At 44.0% G+C, this 18,059-nt stretch overlaps 1 protein-coding gene across 2 annotated transcripts in view; it reads right to left on the reverse strand.

Annotated features, from left to right (window-relative positions):
• The window catches only part of LDLRAD3 (low density lipoprotein receptor class A domain containing 3), a 291,981-nt gene extending 281,236 nt beyond the window's left edge, over nucleotides 1–10,745 (reverse strand). Inside the window, exon 1 of one of the 2 annotated variants that reach the window (XM_030917618.1) lies at nucleotides 10,591–10,745. In XM_030917618.1, coding sequence (XP_030773478.1) covers nucleotides 10,591–10,636 — 46 coding nt within the window. In that variant the 5' untranslated portion in view covers nucleotides 10,637–10,745. Of the gene's footprint in view, nucleotides 1–6,204; nucleotides 6,293–10,590 lie in introns of those variants that run through there. The other variant, XM_030917620.1, reaches the window with a different exon arrangement.
• Nucleotides 10,746–18,059: the final 7,314 nt, after the last annotated feature.

An 18,059-nucleotide genomic window follows, 5' to 3' on the forward strand; every position in this document is an offset into this window, starting at 1 on the left:
AGCCTGTCAGAAACCCTTTTGATATGTCACATGCTAGTCTCATAGTCAATCTAATTTATCACCTGATTTAAAATTGCTCTAGTACATTGCCCTCTCAAAGGCCTCTTTTTCTTTGTCTTTTTAAGCCAAGGGATATCTTGTAAAGATCTTTCCAAGTCTTTGCAGATCAATGAGACTGTTCTAAACTCCAGCGAAGGAGAAGCAATTTTCACCAAAAGGCAGAATTAGCTTGGCCAGGTAAATTTCATTCACCATAGCTTAGTCTGACTCTCCCAATTCCGTCTGTTTTTCAAAGTCATAGTCATGTCTTTAGTGATCCCCTCCATTCCTTCTTGTAGGTAACCTAGAGGAAATCCTACTGTGTGCCCAACACTATGCCAAGCATTGAATCAGGTTCTGGAGTATAACAGCAAATAAGATAGACATCAAAAACACAACAGACTCCATCCCGCCTCATGGAGCTTTAGACACAGGAAAACAGAAGAATTATTTTTTCTGTTCAAGATTGTTGCCAAGTCACATTTTATGGGTACTTTCAAAAGATGCTGACGTTGCCCTTCAATTCTGGGCAGCGTTCCTTTCTCTGAAAAAATATATATTTATATATATTCATATTTTGTATCATCTCTGACTGTTCTGGTATGCTCATTATTCAAAAACTGAACCCTATGATATTTTTGACATCTGTTAGCTTTTCTTGTATTGTCATTATCATTTACTTGAATAACATAAATGAACTCTGGGTATGCTAAACCTTTATATCACCACTGCCCTTCACAGGATCCACCAATGCTTATTGTTTCACTGTAACATTTACAAGATTAGTTCTATCTTTCATTAATACCCAATATTCTTAATGTAAAAGTCATTCTTTCCAACTTTATCTCTTTTACAGTAGTAAGCACCAACTCATTCCAATCCTGCTGCCCCAGGTTCCTGCCAGCTGGGCTCACTTGCTGGTCTCATACTTTTTAATCAAGCTTATGCCAATGTTTTTATCAATCTGTTTTTGAAACACCTTACTTAGTTCTGTTCTGGTTTCTCTTAGCATTAACCATTTTTTACAGCTTGAACTCTGATGAAATACCCTATGTTGCTAATCACTCTTTCCCTCCCCAAATTCCCTCAATTTTATTTTTATAATAAAAAAAAAAACAAGTTAAATTTAGAACTTTCCAAATCAATCAAGGGGCTTTTTTCAACTGACTGTGGAACTACAAGTGTGACTAGGGCTCATTTTTCAGCCATGTCCAATTAGTTTAACGACGCCTGGAGAACACTGCTCTGATTCAAAGCTAAAGCTGAAGGAAAATGTTCCAGTAATGCCATCAAAGAGGACACACTTCTGACATTGCCTAAGCCAAACTCACTGGGTCTTATAATAATGAGAAGGGATTTTTAATGCAATAAAATTAAACACCCTTTATGCTTTCATTTCTCTATGCCAACAAACACATAAGTGTACCACTGCCACCTGGAAGACTGGCACCTTGGGTTTGCAAGTCTTCTAAATCAAGTTATTCATAAATTCCATATCCTTGCAGTACCCGGATGCCCAAGGCCTGTTCCAGAGTAAGCTAAAGGGCCTGCCCTCCCTCCCTGTGGCTGCTCTCCAGGACAGAGACAACATCGTCTGCACACTGCGCTATTTGTCTGTCAAAAATCACAGTTGGATTTGGGTAACAGTGAATTCACCCAATTTATCACCAGTCTCTTGATATCACAATGACTCACTAAAAGGAGAGTCCAGTTCTCAGGTCTCTGGAAAGGCCCTAGGGGTGAGTTTAAAATCCTGGGGTTCACTCTGCTCTGCCTGTAGTTAACACTTTACAGCCCTGTGGCATTATTTTCTCACAAGGCACCACTGCCTACTTTCTCACAAGAGCCCCTTAGTTCGAAGCAACAAGATGGGGTCAATTATTTCTAGTTTCTTTCTGGAGCAACACATTAAAATTTCTGCTTCCACAATAAAGAACATCAATCTCTAGTTCAGGAAATGTTCTCTCATACACGGACCACATAAGCTTAAAGCTCAGAGTCAGAAAGTAATTTTAAGAATACTTTAAATTCTCTTTTGATATGAGGCATTATCATCAGTGCTATATCTTTGTCTGGAAAATCTATTTCCAGACTTTTTGAACAGTGGGTCCTTCTATTTGGCACCCAGCACTATTTGAGGGAAGTGCTGGGGGAAAAGAAATGCTTTTGGTGGGTATTCTAACAAAATATTCCCATAAAGGGGGGAAAATTGTCTCCATCATTAATATATTCAAAGGCAAGTGTCATGGTGCTGAAATAAACTTGTTTATTCTTATTTTTGTTTATTTTAATAAATTGAGTCTCTGCAACAGCCAATTTAAACCCCTATACTGATATGTTCTCCACACAGGGAACAGCAGTTTCTATCTGACAGACAGGCCATTTGAGTAAAACAACTTGAGATGCCCCCTACTCCAATGGCTCTCTAACAAATCATTCTATCCAACACGATAAGCATGGAGTCAATATTGACATCCCTATGCAATGCTGGAATTCTCCAGCACGAGGTAGATGGTGCGATTCTTCTCCCAACAAATACAGACTTGGATTTCTATTCTATACCAAAGCAGCAGAGCCAGTGGTTAGGAGACCAAGTCTACGCCACGCAGACCCACGTGCCAATTCTGAAACTATCTCTTACTGGTTGAAGGTTTAGGAAAGTTACTGAACCTTTTAGTTTCCTCATCTATACAATGGTAGAGCATACTACCTACCTGAATAAACTGCTCTGAAAAAGAAATAAGATCCACCAGCAGAGAAAGCATTAAATAAATTATAGTACGTACACATACCGGAAAGCTGTTTTTAAAAGAATGGGTAGGTATATAAGAGCGGAAAGAAAGATGGCCAAGAAGACACATTTATTTGATGTTGTAACGTCTCTGACATCAGGACATACCTAATGGCCAACTGCATCTTCTAAAAGCACGGGGTGGGCGGAAGCTGTGATTCATTGGTCACTGGCAATGCCCGGGTAAACTTGCTCACAGCTGCTCGTATATCATCACTTCTATCGAGTTATGCGCATGGCTGGTGCTGCACAGGTTGAACTGACCTATTATTTAGAATGTCCTTTAAAAGATGATGTTAAAATGCGGCATTGAAATGAAAAATTAAACACATTTGTGTATACACAAAGAGGTAGGGAAACAGCATGAATCTGATAATAGTGAAGCAAATATCTCTCACTGCAAGAAATGACTATAATTTCGTATTTTCTTGCAAAGCAAGAGCCAGCGCTTTAAGAGACTTAAAAGAGGAACACACAAATAACTGAAGGTGTATCAGCCGAACTTCTGAGATAGCGCAAAAGGGGTGTCTGCTCAAGAGCCGAGCAAAGCAAGGGAAGGTGAGGGAAACTGCCAAATTGCTTGGGAGTAACTGAAATGTCTAAACAGGAGACAGATGTGACCCACTCACACGGCTCAAAATAAAATTGATGAAATATAGTACTTGAGTTAAACAGTCAGCCAAAAAGCTACAGATACAGACAAGCAGGAGCTCATTTAAATTATCTCTGTGTGTGTATCTGTATATAAATATAAATCTATGTTAAAACTAAATTGATACATACCGGACGATTCATAGTAGTTACTTAAGGGAGGGGAGAGAAATGGGAAAGGAACATGAAGGAAGATTTTAATGTTTTATTATTGCCATTATTTCTAATTTGTTTGAATTTTGTATCATAAGCACGTACTCAGTCTATGTATTTTATTTACTTATTTACTTATTTATTTTTATTTTATTTTTTGAGACGGAGTCTCCCTGTCATCCAGGCTGGAGTCAGTGGCACGATCTCAGCTCACGGCAACCTCCACCTCCTGGGTTCAAGTGATTCTCCTGCCTCAGCCTCCCAAGTAGCTGGGATTACAGATCCATGCCACCACTCCTGGCTAATTTTTTGTGTTTTTAGTAGAGACCGGGTTTCACCACGTTAGCCAGGATGGTCTCGATCTTCTGACCTTGTGATCCACCCACCTCAGCCTCCCAAAGTGCTGGAATCACAGGCATGAGCCACTGTGCCTGGCCCCCATGTATTATTTTTGCAGTGTTCGTAATTCAAGAAGTTTACAACAAAATAAGGCACACACAGTGCTTGCCACCCTGCCAGGCAGAGTAAACCTTCAATGAATGGGAGTCACTCTCACTCTTCTAAACACCACAAAAGAAAAAGTATCATAGACATTTAATATATGATCCCAGTCCCTCAAGGAGTTTTCAATCTAGCAGGATTTAGAAGAGAGGTTTTATACATACAGTGTACATATATAACCAGGGTATACACACACACATGCACACACATATATACTGTGTATGAGCATAAGGTAAAGAAGGCTATTGTCCAAAAGCCCCAGAAGACATTTCTAGCTCAAACCTCAGAAGCCTAGAGCTAGAAAAGTCGCAGAGCACCAATACACGTACACCAATATTTTATATGGAAACCTAATGAAGCAAACTAGGACACGTGTCATCACCTCTGAAACCTGTTCAAGAATGACACATTGATTAAATATCCCTGAAGATGCAGTACCCATGTTTGCCTGGGCACTGTGACATCTTCACAGCTCTGTGTTCCCATCAAGGTCCAAGATCCATCAGTACGTCTCCTGTTTAGAAACGCCTCCGAGATAACACTGGCGGAGAGCCTCTACCCTTCTCAGATAATGAAGAAGAAGGTCAACAATCCCATTTCCATCAGTGGGTCATCTGGGTCTTTGAGGGCAAAGAACAAGTTTTACACGGCTTTGCCTACCCCTGGAAATAGACACAGTGCCTGGGTGTGGCAGAGCTGATGGCACAATGACGAACCACCAAATAAAACATTAAGACATTTCTAGTTATCCAAAGACAAAGAAAATGACATCTGCACACTCAGGAAGCTAGAGCTCCTCACTAGAGAAGGTTTTTCCAAGAGGGTATGGTTTGAGACAAATGGTTCTGAACTGAGACAATGTGCACTTCTCCCCAGGAAGCCATCGTCCTCCTCTGGGTGCCACCTTGCGTCCTGTGAATTCATGCCCAAAAGAAGACAGTTGCAGATAAGTTATGTGGCAAGTCTGAAGAGAGGTGGAAGTACAATTCTTAAGGAAGGTTTGGAACAGAGCGAAGCAAAACGACAGCTGGAGGGGAAAGTGTCTTAAAGGAACCGAAGTATTATAAAGCGACACAGAGCAACAAAGAGACTTTAGAGAAAAAAAGTGTAAGATGAAAACTTGTAAAAACACACACACACAGCTTGCTGCTAGTAGAGAAGATTTTCCCAAGCACCTGCAGAACGACTCAAGTTGTAAGGCCTTTTGATGGCAAGGGAGAAGGAATTATGGGAAGGGAAAGGGGAGCCCAGAAGAACAATACCTACTCTGTGGAGTGGAGGAAGGGGAACTTCCAGGGTTAGGATTTCAACACAAGGCTTCCAAGGCAAACTGGCAGCTTGTGCTCCTATAGCCCTCAGGGATAGTGAACCTCCCAGGTTTAACATTCAGGGAACCAGGTGGCTTTTGGTGTCAGTTGTCACCTGCCTGTCACCTGCCTTCTCTGCATATGTCTCTCCCAAGGAAACCACATATAGAAAATTCCAGAAGTTTTCACTCTGACACAAGAGGAAAGCGAGAGTACTGAGGGCATTTCTGGTTAAGAATGGGTTTTCCCATGGAACTGTGTGGCTACAAAACATAAAGCCAAAGCCCAAAGGCCCTTGGGAGTAGGATGGCATCTTGACCCCCTGCATCCAGAAGACACACTTAGGATGCACAGTAATGTGCTCAAGATGCATGCACGCTAGACCAGGGGTTCTCAGCTAGAGGCAACGTGGCAATGTCGGGAGGCAGTTTTGGCTATCACCACTCTGGGTGAAGAGGAAGCCAATATGGGCATCGAGAACTAGTGACGCTGCTGTGACCATCCCGCAATGCACCGGACAGCCCCCACAACAAAGAACCATCCAGGCCAAGGTGTCATTGGTACCAAGGTTGAGAAACCCTGTCCGAGACTAACGCCATCCCTGCAACCACCGCCAAAAGCCCTAAGAATCATACCTCAAGTAAACTTTTGCAATCCCCCCGACCAAGCAGTTACTCTGCCATAAACATCCACGTACTATCTTAAGATATATTAAACATCAAGCCAACGATGTGACAAGCAAATATGGCATATCAAAAGTACCTGGCTGCTCTCCCAGCAAACATCTTCAAGGCACTCCTTAGCATCCAAGTGAGTAGATGTTTTCACAGCAACAGAAGGCAGTTACATACATATGCACATGCGTACACACACACACACGAGCAGACAACTTAAAAATCTCCCTGGTTGTCAGGTAGAGGCACTGTCAAAACAACAACAAAACTGCATGGTTAGAACAGCCCAAGCATTTCCTAAGTATTTCCAAGACAGAAAGAGAGAAAAAGAACAAACAAGAAAATCCAACAACCAAAAATAGATCCGTCCCTGGGGCAATCCCACAGCTAAAAACAGTTCCATCACTCCAAGGCATGTCCATGGTGTACTTATTTTTTTAATTGTAAAATACAATAAACACATTTTAAGGCAGGAAATATGAATTTAGAGCTCAAAGAATAAAAACGAACCCCCATGTGATTACAATTCGGGTCAAGAAATCGAACCCTGGCTGGTATCATGTCCCCACCTAGCGTGTCTGTCACTCACCCCCACACACAGCAAAAGGACCAGAGTTATTCTGAAAAAGGTTCATCTTCACGTAAGGATTGAGATGTATTTTATGTATTTACCATGAACACCAAAGTGTCCTGCAGAGAAAGTTCATGTCTCTGCTGAATAAATCCTGGGCAGTGACCACAAAGTGAACAGATTTGGGGAGGGGGAGCATTCATGTACACAATCTCACTGATTCTGTCAATTCACAAGAGTGTTGTGGAGGAAAGGCATGGAAGCAAGGTGCAGGAAGCCTGGAAACAGAATGGGAACAGCCCAGGTTGGGGGAAAGGAAAAGCTTAAGTTACAATCTAGACTTCAGCCTTTATTGTGGTATCCTGGGTATTATCAATCTCTTCTGAACCATACAATGATTTCCTGCCACATGATATCCTTGGCAAGTTTCAATGGGATCATGTGCTTAAAGTAATGAGCAAAGCATCTCACACACAGGAGATGTTTCACTAATAGTGGGTTCCCTCTCTTCCCCTTGCCCACGCAAACAGGCAAGGTTGTAAAGGCCAATTCTTTTTTCTTTTTTTTTTTTTTAATTGAGGCAATCTTGTTCTGGAGAGCAGTGGCGCCATCTTTGCTTACTGCAACCTCCACTTCCCAAGTTCAAGTGATTCTCCCACCTCGGCCTCCAGAGTAGCTGGGATTACAGGTGCACGTCACCACGACTGGCTAATTTTTGTATTTTTAGTGGAGATGAGGGTTTCACCATGTTGGCCAGGCTGCTCTCAAACTCCTGACCTCAAGTGATCCACTCGCCTTGGCCTCCCAAAGTGCTGGGATTACAGGCGTGAGCCACCACGCCGGCTTAAGGCCAATTCTTTGATATGAAATTACTTGATTATAAGTGTTCCTAAACTCCAAATTCTCTAAACTGCTTTACAAAGGTGACAAGTCTACTTTCAACTTCTCCGGCAGACTGGCTGAAAGGTGTCTAAACCACTCTTCAAGGCCCAGAATTTACCACCCCACCCTCTCCTACTCTAATCTCTCTCCCTCCCCCACTTATCCCAGAGTAAATGGCCTAAGTTGGCTGTCAGGAAAAAACATCTCACACCCCAGTAGGGAGCCTCAGTCACATCTCTTTGAAGATGAAAAGCAACAAGGTGTGTTTATTTGTACTCTGGTGTACAAGGCCTCTTCTAGGCCTCATCTTCCTGAGCTGAGCCGTGCTTAGCTGTGCACAGCCACTCAGAAATTTAAAAACAACAAAACCCACCCCTCACACCACTAAGCAGATCTTTCCAGGAGAAAAGGTCAATACTCACTCCTGGGAGTACACACGGGAAAATCAAGCCTTTTCACTGATAAACAATGTCAGAAGGTCTAGGCAAAGGTCAGTCCTGGAGGAGGTGAGAAGATGGACCATCACCCAGCATGGCCGCCTTTGGAAATATCTCAAGCCCTACACACTTAAACCCACTGACTGCACCCACATGCAGGAAAAGTGGACATCAGATGACGTGACCCGGGCTGAGTCTCTCTCGCAGGATACATTAAAAAATAGTAACGGTGAAAATCAATGCTTCACTTCCCTAACACAAATAAAAACAAAGGAAGAAAAAAATACACAAGAAGGTTTCTAAAAAGGTTCCTGAATAAAAAAGGCCTCCAAACTGCTCTTGGAATGTCAGTGGCTTTCCAGCCCCACAAAGACCCAGGCTCTAACTAGGGTTCAATCTTGACCCCGGGATTCTTTGTCACAGACTATCAGATGGAGACAGAAATTCAAAGTCTTGGCTTTTACAATCTCTCTTGTTTTATCAACTTCCCAGAAGAGAATCAAAGCACAGGCTATGGGATGGAGAGGTAGGGTCTCTGGTCTGGCTATGAAACCCAAACTGAACCAAACAGGCTTTTCTTATGGGCTGGGCACCCAGGAGCATCTGGTTGACATTAGGAAAAATGACTAGCCCTGTTTCTGGCAACACTTGGGTCAAAGTGAAATCCATGCTAAAAAGATGATGCTTAATGTAACATGAAAGATGCACACACTCCAACCTGCCTAGATGTTTCTAAGGAAGCAACTGTAAAGGTAATTCAAAGCCCTCAGATAATGGAACACCCACTAGGGACAGTTACGCTATTCCTCCCCCTACCCCTCCACTCCCCACTATGACCATTTTATTTATTTTAGCCCTATTTTAGATGGACACACACACATTAAATAGCCACTGCTGACCAGAGAGGGACAAAATTAACTTTACAACTATTTTTACAGAGATGGAGACTCAACTAAAGCAACCCAGTACCAACTGGGAGATGCAATAAATAACAGTTTCCATTTGGCCACAGCGGCTCTCCCAGGGCACACACAAGAGCCAGCTTCCACACTGTCCTTCTCAGATGATATGAGGGGACACACCACAGCTACACAAATTGAATTTGTGAATCCAAACAGGTCTTCATGTCTGTAGACGCCCTAGAAATCGACCTGCTCTAACAGCCTCCAAACAATTCACACCTGCTCCTGGCTGCCCACTGTCCTGTGAGAACTCTCTCCCCAGGTGTACTAATTTAAGGGCACTCTCACCCAGATCTGGTTAAAAATCCACAGCAGTCACCAAGAGGTCTAGCCCCTCCCTGGAAGCCCAGCAAACCCACAAGCATCTAAATGGGGTATCAGAGGAGAGGAGATGATGCCATGGGTTTGAGAGCGGCAAAGGCTGCCCAGTGGGCTGTGAGGATGCCCAGGACCAGGGGCATCAAGGAAGAGGGGATAGTTCCCTTTAACGCATTCATATCTCCAAGGGACAGCTCAGAATGAAGTGAGCCTCGACTTAGCAAATCCACATACCACCAAAGACACCTCGACAGCCACGCTGCTAGAAGCACTTGGCAAAACAGGGCAGCTATTAGATATGTGGATGGCACAAACGCCAGGCAAGCAAGACTCTACTGAAGAAAATTCACTGGGCCCTGTCACCCACATTCTGGACATCAGATGCCCAGAAATAAACGTCAAGGGACCAAGGGCGGGCCCAGCTCAGGAGGGACAGCTGACAGCTGTGGGCGGCGGGCAGGGGCAGAGGAAGAAGGGCTCCCAGGCTGGAATTCGGATAGTGCCCACATCAGCAGAAAAGTTCCTGGGAACAGCACGCTGTCTGGAAGGGAAGGAGGTTTGCTGCGGTCCAGGCCCCGGGATGCACACGCGGTGGTGATGCCAAGTTCAAAGGGCCGCCGGATGAAGCCCCGTGTCCTCTCCCAGGGCCCCTCGGCGGTCAGGGCGCCTATCGCGGGGCAAGGAGGGTGGTCAGACGTCTTAAATAAAGCTTCGGTTCCCAGGATCAGAGGGAAAAATGAAGAATTCCCAGATCCGGCCCTGCTTCAACTCACTTTACCCAAACCAAACAGTCCCAGAGAAGAATGAAAGGAAGCGGCTTTCCTACTCCCTCCGCGGAGCAAGTGGGGAAACTGAGGCACGGAGTGCACGCCAGACTCAGGAAGAGGCCCCGAGGAGGCTAACGCAGCCGCGCGCGCCCGGGCGTCTGGGAAGAGGAGACCAGGGAAGAGTTCTCTCGTCTCCTCTCCCCGCCTCCGTTCCTCAACACACACAACACACACACAGCCACACTCGAGCTACGCCCAATCGGGGCAGCCGCCGGGCTCCCCAGACCCGGACTGCACAGAGCCCCGCCCGCGCACACAGCACAACACGACCCGGCGCGCACGCCCACACAATAGGACGGCGCGCACCCCGCGGCGGCCCCTCCGCAGGGTCCCGGCCAGCCGGGCGCCGGGGTCCGCCCTCCGCGCACACCCACGCCCGGAGAGCGGCCCGTGCCCGGGAGGGGACGCAACCGCACCCGGCCGCCGCGCCCCGCACCCCTTGCCCCGCGGGAAGTTCGCCGGCGGCCCCCGACTCACCCGCGGCGCTGCTCAGCAGCAGGCACAGCGGCCCCAGCAGCCACATGGCGCGGCCGCCGCTCCCGCTGCCCGGCGCCGTCGCTGCCCCCGCGGCCTCGGCGCTGACCCCGCCCCTCGCCGCGCCGGCCCCGCCCTCCTGCCTGTCCCTCCTCCCGCCAGCCCGCCCAGGGCCCGCCCGGCCCGGCTCCGCTAAGTTTTGCAAGCGCCTGGGCTGCGCGTGGCCGCCCGCATCCTACCCTGAGTGTCCTGACTCCGAGGGGCCGCCGAGCGGGGCGGAGGTTCACCCTTTCGGTCTCTCGTCGCCTCCCGGGTCTGGCCGCGAGGGTCTTCTAACAGCCTGGACTCTGTTCTCTGCCTCCTTTTGTCCCTCTCATTTCTGCCTTTGCTTCCACACCCAGCGAGATGCAGCGCCCAGCCCAAAACTTGAGTTTTTTACTCAAACTACAAAGTGAGTTTACTGCTGAGAAAGAAAAACTTAAAGGGCCAAATCTTATTAGAAAATTGTAGTATATTTTTGGTAGCGAGTGTGGAATACCAGTGCTTCTCAAACTTTAATATGCATCCGGCACTCTTGACGATCTTGTTAAGATACTGACTCTGATTCAGTAGATCTGGCGTGGAGCCTGAGATTCTGCATTTTTAACATCATGGCTGATTCCAAGGCTGATGATCCGGAAGCCACAGGTAAGAGCAGCTGACACCTTCCAAGCACACGGGATGGACTACACGAGTTATTTTGTCTGCATAGTGTCCACCTTGACCTGTTGAACGTTTGGGACCCAATCTGGATAAAGTAAAATTAAAAAAAAAAAAAAAAAAAGGTCATGAAAGGCAGATACTCAAATGCAAAAAATATATCTGCACCAATGCAGTTGCTTCCAGAGGGCACTGGTGAAAAGCCCCAGAAGACTTAGATGGTGGAAGAAGGGGATGACACTTTTGTGCTCCACTCTGTCTGACCCCCCACCCAAAAAAAGCAAAAGACTAATGCAAATAATTGCCAAAAACTGGAAACAACTCAAGTGTCCATCAACTGATAAAATGGATCAACAAATTAAAGCTTTTGGGGGCAGTGCCACTGTTCTAATCTTGATTGTAGTGGTAGTTACACAACTGTATACATTTGTCAAAACAATAGAACTGCATCCCTAAAATCCACCCCTCGAAAGGGCTAAGTTTGCTTTACAAACTGCACCTGGCTGAAGGAAAGGGGAAGGTATGGGTACAGGGGCAGTTATAAAAGGGATGCCTGCGTCAGATTTTGGGATGCCCTGGAGACACTCTGAAGGGTGTTAAGATTCAATTACTTTACTTTTTAATTGCCTGCCGTAGTCTGGAAACATAAAGGCTCAAATGGATCAGGTCACAATTTAAAAATACCAACGATAGTTCGAGGTAATGAGAAAATGTGATGTAAGGGGAGAAAGTTTAACAAGTTCCATAGTTCGTAGTACATATGGAAAATATAAATCAATTATCTAAATGATTTGGCATTCAGGGCTTTTATCCTGGGATTGATGAATATTAAGGACATTGTCCCATGGGCTTTAAGGAATTTTAAAGCCCTTAAAATTTTATGCAAAATTTCCTGTGCATGTGAGTATGTGCATTGTTCCAGGAAGCTTGTTGGGAAGAGGCCCCCTGCCTTTGATAACAATATCTGAGGGGGCGAATAAGCAAATAATTTCTCCTACAGCTGCTCTTTTGCCTCCAAACATTGGGGATATGGAAAGATAATGCGACTGACCCAGTGCTATAGTTCTTGTTTCCTTAGGTTTCTTTGGGCACATCGACTTCCTTACTTTGCAAGTTTCACTCTGGCTCTCTCTCTCTCTCTCACATGCACACAGGCACACACACTTCTAAATATATTAATGTCTTTGAAATCATTTGGACTAATGTAAAACCTTATTTAAGGTCAACTGTTTTTATTTATTTATTCATTTATGAGACAGAGCCTCACTCTGTTTCCCAAGCTGGAGTGCAGTGGCACATTTCGGCTCACTGCAACCTCTGCCTCCCGAGTTCAAGGGATTCTCCTGCCTCAGCCTCCCGAGTAGCTGGGACTACAAGTGCCTGCTGCCGTGCCCAGCTAATTTGTGTATTTTTCATAGAAACGGAGGTTTCACCATGTTGGCCAGGCTGGTCTCCATCTCCTGACCTCGTGATCTGCCCGCCTCAGCCTCCCAAAGTACTGGGATTGCAGGTGTAAGCCACCGTGCCCGGCCCAACTGTTGTTTTTGTAATTATACTAAATCACTGCCAACCTCCTCCTCACCATATAAGCTGGGCAGGAGATGAAACCATTCTTTCTACTTTATTACTCTCCTTTTTCCCAGTTCTTTAGAATTCCAAGCACAAAACATTCAGTTTTCGGCCGGGCGCAGTGGCTCACGCCTGTAATCCCAGCACTTTGGGAGGCCGAGGCGGGTGGATCACGAGGTCAGGAGATGGAGACCATCCTGGCTAACACGGTGAAACCCCGTCTCTACTAAAAATACAAAAAATTAGCCGGCGTGGTGGTGAGTGCCTATAGTCTCAGCTACTTGGAGGCTGAGGCAGGAGAATGGCGTGAACCCGGGAGGCGGAGCTTGCAGTGAGCCGAGATCGCGCCACTGCACTCTAGCCCGGGCGACAAAGCCAGACTCCGTCTCAAAAAAAAAAAAAAAAAAAAAAAATTCAGTTTCCAGGAAATGTGAGAGGTTTCAGTGCTAGTTGTTTATATCCTATGGATCCAATCAATCTTTTTTAAGATTGGTTTAATAAAAATCAAAAACAAAGTGGTTTATGTCTCTTATTTACCAAGAGACACTCTGACCATGCATGTGTGCTTCTGACACGGTTTCACATTGCTGAAGGAGGGAAAAAAGAATGTGTTCTCTCTCTGGGCCTCCATACAATGCTCTGTAGTTTGCAAACATTTTCTCATTTACTCCCCACAGCAGCCCCTGCAACATTACAGGTGAAAATAGCACAAACTGAACTTCTGGTATGTCTGAGATGTGCTCCTATGCTCATTTCACTTGCCACAAACTAGCTCTATGACCTTGTGCAAGTTATTAGCCTCTCTGAGTCCTAGTTTCCTTATCTGTAAAATGGGGATTACAGTATCACCTGGATCTTAGAGTTGCTGTCCAGGATTTAAAAGGATAATATATATAAAGTCTCTGGTATGGTACCTTGCACATAGTAATTGCTCAAGAATCATTAGCTTTTGTGTGGTTGTGGTACATACTACAAGGCAACTGTTGTGGAAGCCAGCTTCTGAGATGGCTCTCAAAGATTCTAACCTTCTAGCATCCATGCTTTTGTGCAGTGTCCTTCCACACTGAATGGGGCTGCCATATGTGACCAATGAATATTGTGGAAGTGACAGCAGATAACTCCAAGACTGAGTCAAAAAGGACATAGCAGTTTCTCCTTTGTTCTTTTGATCACTTGGCTTGGGGGAAGCCAGCCACCATGTTGTAAGGACACTCAAGCACCCCTGTGGATATGTCTACATGAGAAGAAACTGAGCTTCCTGCTGTCTTGCCGGCCTTGGAGTGAACCATCTTGGGAGCAGATCCTCCAGCCCCAGTAAAGTCTTTGAATGACTATACCCTTGGCTAATAGGTGATTGACCTTTCAGTGAGCTGGAATAGAACCCCTAGACACTCCCAAATTCCTGATACACAGAAACTGGCAAAAATAATAAATGTTCATTCCTGTTCTAAGCCACCAACTTTCAGGATAATTCACATACAGTAATAGATAACTAGTATATCTACCTTTAAGGTCACCCATAGGGTTGACTTAATGGTTCTATAGGATCTTTTAAATAAGATAGTACATGGGAAACACTTAGAATCTTGCCTAGTACATAGTAAGCACTCAATATATGTTAGTTTTGTTATCATAGTTTTTTTTTTAATTGTCAGTGTCATTACCTCTCTCACAAAGTGCCTAAGACGCAGACCTTTCAAACTTTCAAAAAAAATATTTAAACTTGAATAAGAGTAGGAACTTGTGGCAACTGACAAGAAGATAAAAGGAGCAGGGACACTAGAAGGACCAAACCTTACCTATAAAAAGTTTACTGACACCAAGTCTGCTTTAGTTTGATTCACTTCATAAAAATTAGGCAGAGATAGTAGGAGACGTTCGACTCCCCCAGTCACTTCTGTGACTCATGGTTTCTATGGTTCCATATTTCTTGCTCTCTGCTCTCCCTTCCCTTCATCTGATTTTCATTCTTCTCTCCAATATGTGAAGAAAATAGAAATTCACTTGAGGATTCAGCCAAGGAAGGCTTACTCTACTCCAGATTATAGTGGGTGGTGGAAACTGCCTACTGAGAAGCTGCCTGGTGGAAGAAGATGGCTAAGTCCCTCCCAAATACATCACACACGCACACACACACACTCTCTCTCTCTCTCTCACACACACACACACACACTTTCTACCCCCAAAACATAAAAGCAGGAAGCCACAGACTCAGGTAACTAAGAGAATGGGCTTTGAGGGGGCTTGATACACCTGGGGTCCTAGGTGCCACTACTTCCTAGCTATGTAAGGCTGAGAAACTCAGTGTATCTCTGAATCTCAATTTCCTGTGAAATGAGCATAAGAACTGTACCCACCTCGTAGGTTTGTTGTGTGAAGCAAAAGGACTCTCTCCTTCCTTTATTTATTTGACAAACAGTTATTGTCTGGCACTCTGTGCCAGACACTGTTGTAGGCTCTGGATTTCTGCAGTGAACAAAACCAATTCCCTGTCCTCAGGGAGCTCACAGTATATTGAGATGTAGATGAGTATTAAATTAACAAATGACCACATCATGTAGTGTCATAAGAGTATATAATGTAAGGGCATATAATATAAGGGTGTATGATGTCATAAGGGCTATGTGAAGCATTTAACAGAGTTCCTTATTGTATAACTCCTGTGTTTTCAGCTCTTATTTGTATTACAGACTTAGAACCTACATGTGAGGGAGGAGTAAGGCCAGGAAACATGAAGGCTAAAGCTGCAGAAAAAGCCTGCTGTATTGCCTGAAATTGATTTGGAAAAGAAAAAACGGGGAGAAAAAAGCCTGCTGTCAGCAACCTCTGAGACAGCCCCTAATGATCCCCATCTCCAGATATTCACACCCTTGTGCAATTCCCTTCCCTTGAGTGTTGCTGGACCTAGTGACTCAATTCTAGCAAACAGAATATGGCAAAAGCAGGGGGACGGTCTCTTCCAAGATTAGGTTGCAAGAAGACTCTGGCTCCTATCCTTGGTCTCTCTCTCTCTTGCTAGCTGCCAAGTTGTGAACTGCCTATGGAAAAGCTCATGTGACAAAGAACTGTAAAGGCCTTCAGTCCACAGCCAGTGAGGAATTAAGGTCCTCAACCCAAGAGTTCACAAAGAACTAAATCCTACCAGCAACCGCAAAAGTGGGCTTGGAAGCAGATCTTCCCCAGTCATGCCTTCAGATGAAATTACAGCCCTGGCCAACAGCTTTACTAAAACCTCATGACAGACCTTAAGGCAAAGGCACCCAGCTAAGCTGTGCCCAGATTCCCAACCCAGAAAAACTGCAAGATTATATATGTTTGTTGTTTCAAACCACTAAGTTTTGAGCTAATTTATTACTTAGCAAAAGACAACTAATACAAAGCCTTACAGCAAACATCAGGTCTGTGAATACTTAACATCATTGAATCTCACTTACCAGTTACCCTAAGAAAGACAGGGACAGAGGACTGTCATTAATCAAGTGTCTGCTTCTGGCATTGTATATTTATGATCACATTTAATTTTTACAATAGTATTTGAAATAGACATTATTATCTCTTTTACACAGATGGGGAATCTGAGGCTCAGAGAATTAAAGACTTCCCCTGAATAATCCAGTGAATAACTGAGATTTGAAGCAGATCCTATTGATTCTAAAAGGTTCCCACAATACCATGCCAAACCATGCTGCCTACTACAGCAAAATAATCCCCAATGTATAAAACACAAAATGTATTTGCAGCTTCGAAGATAATGTGTTCACTGGGTTTGAGCTAGAAAGCTCAAGATGTTCAGCACATCAAACAGAACTTGATTTATTTTGTAATATAATTACAAACTAGAAAACTGAAAACTAGAAAAGTTTTCAGGATGCATCTAATTGGTGTAGCCTCCACCCACCCCCAAAACACGCTGAGCATGAGAGTTCTTTCAGCTAGAAATTAAAGTCATCCCAGAGCTGCCAAATGTATCTATATATTTTTAGGTTGTCATACTAATCTACAGAAAAATACTGCTGGGAACCAACAGAGTTCTTGTAATTCATGTTTAATATAGTCACAAGCTTGCAGAAAAGAGAGCTGCTGACATATATTAATGAAAATTTTGCACCATCTGAAACTGACATTTTTACCCCTCATTTTTTAAAATGTGCAGTTGGTTATTTATTTTAATGCCTTAGTTTTATTGTCCCTTGAATGAAGTTGTCGACCCCCTTAAAAGGATGATTTCTCCTACGTGACCAGAACTGAAACCAAGGAACAATGATAGGAAAAAGAAATTTAACCTGCGGTGTAGCAAGAGAAATTTTGGCCAGGTTTTCCCATAGTCACATTTCATTTTCTTTCTCATTTGGAAAAAAAGGTAGATTTATTAAATGTATAAACCTATTCTTGGTCTGTCAATTTGATGGGGAAAGCTGTCATTGAACTGCATAGATCTGCAGAATGCAGTACTGTAGTCATGAGCTACTCCTGACATTGAGCATTTGAGATGTGGCTATCCTCAACTGTGATATGCTCTTAACTATAGAATGCAAAGTGAATTTCAAACACTTAATACAAAAAAGAATGTAAAAGATCTCAGTAGGATTTACATTGATCATTGAAATACGTATTGGAATATATAGAATTAACTAAAACAATATTAAAATTACCACAGAATTCTTTTTGCTTTTATTATGTGGTTCCTAGACAATTTAAAATTTCATTTGTGGCTTCCATAGGGGGCTTACAACATATTTCTATTAAATGAAACTGATATAGATAGTATTTTATTTCATGAATGAAAACATGACCCTTTGGAGTTTCTTGCATCGTAGTTGAAAATAAGTCTTCTTGTCCATCACTGACTTATGAAGGCCTTTTTTTTCTCATGGTTTCTCCATCTGACTAATTCTGCCTCAAAGCTCTCTTAACCATATAACCTAGACACAAAGTTCATTGATATGGAAGTGATATTAATGTCATAATTTCGGAATTACAAATGCACCACAGGGTCAAGAGGAAGGAGATAAATTGGAAAAAATCCGCTTTAGACAACATGAACATTTGTCACTTAGATTCAGAATAAAAACAACACTGAGGCTGGGTGCAGTGGCTCATCCCTGTAATCCCAGCACTTTGGGAGGCCAAGACGGGTGGTTCACTTGAGGTCAGGCATTTGAGACCAGCCTGACCAACATCATGAAACCCCCATCTCTACTAAA

This window comes from Rhinopithecus roxellana, chromosome 15 (assembly GCF_007565055.1).
Source record: "Rhinopithecus roxellana isolate Shanxi Qingling chromosome 15, ASM756505v1, whole genome shotgun sequence".
In the NCBI taxonomy this organism is placed as follows: Eukaryota; Metazoa; Chordata; class Mammalia; order Primates; family Cercopithecidae; genus Rhinopithecus; species Rhinopithecus roxellana.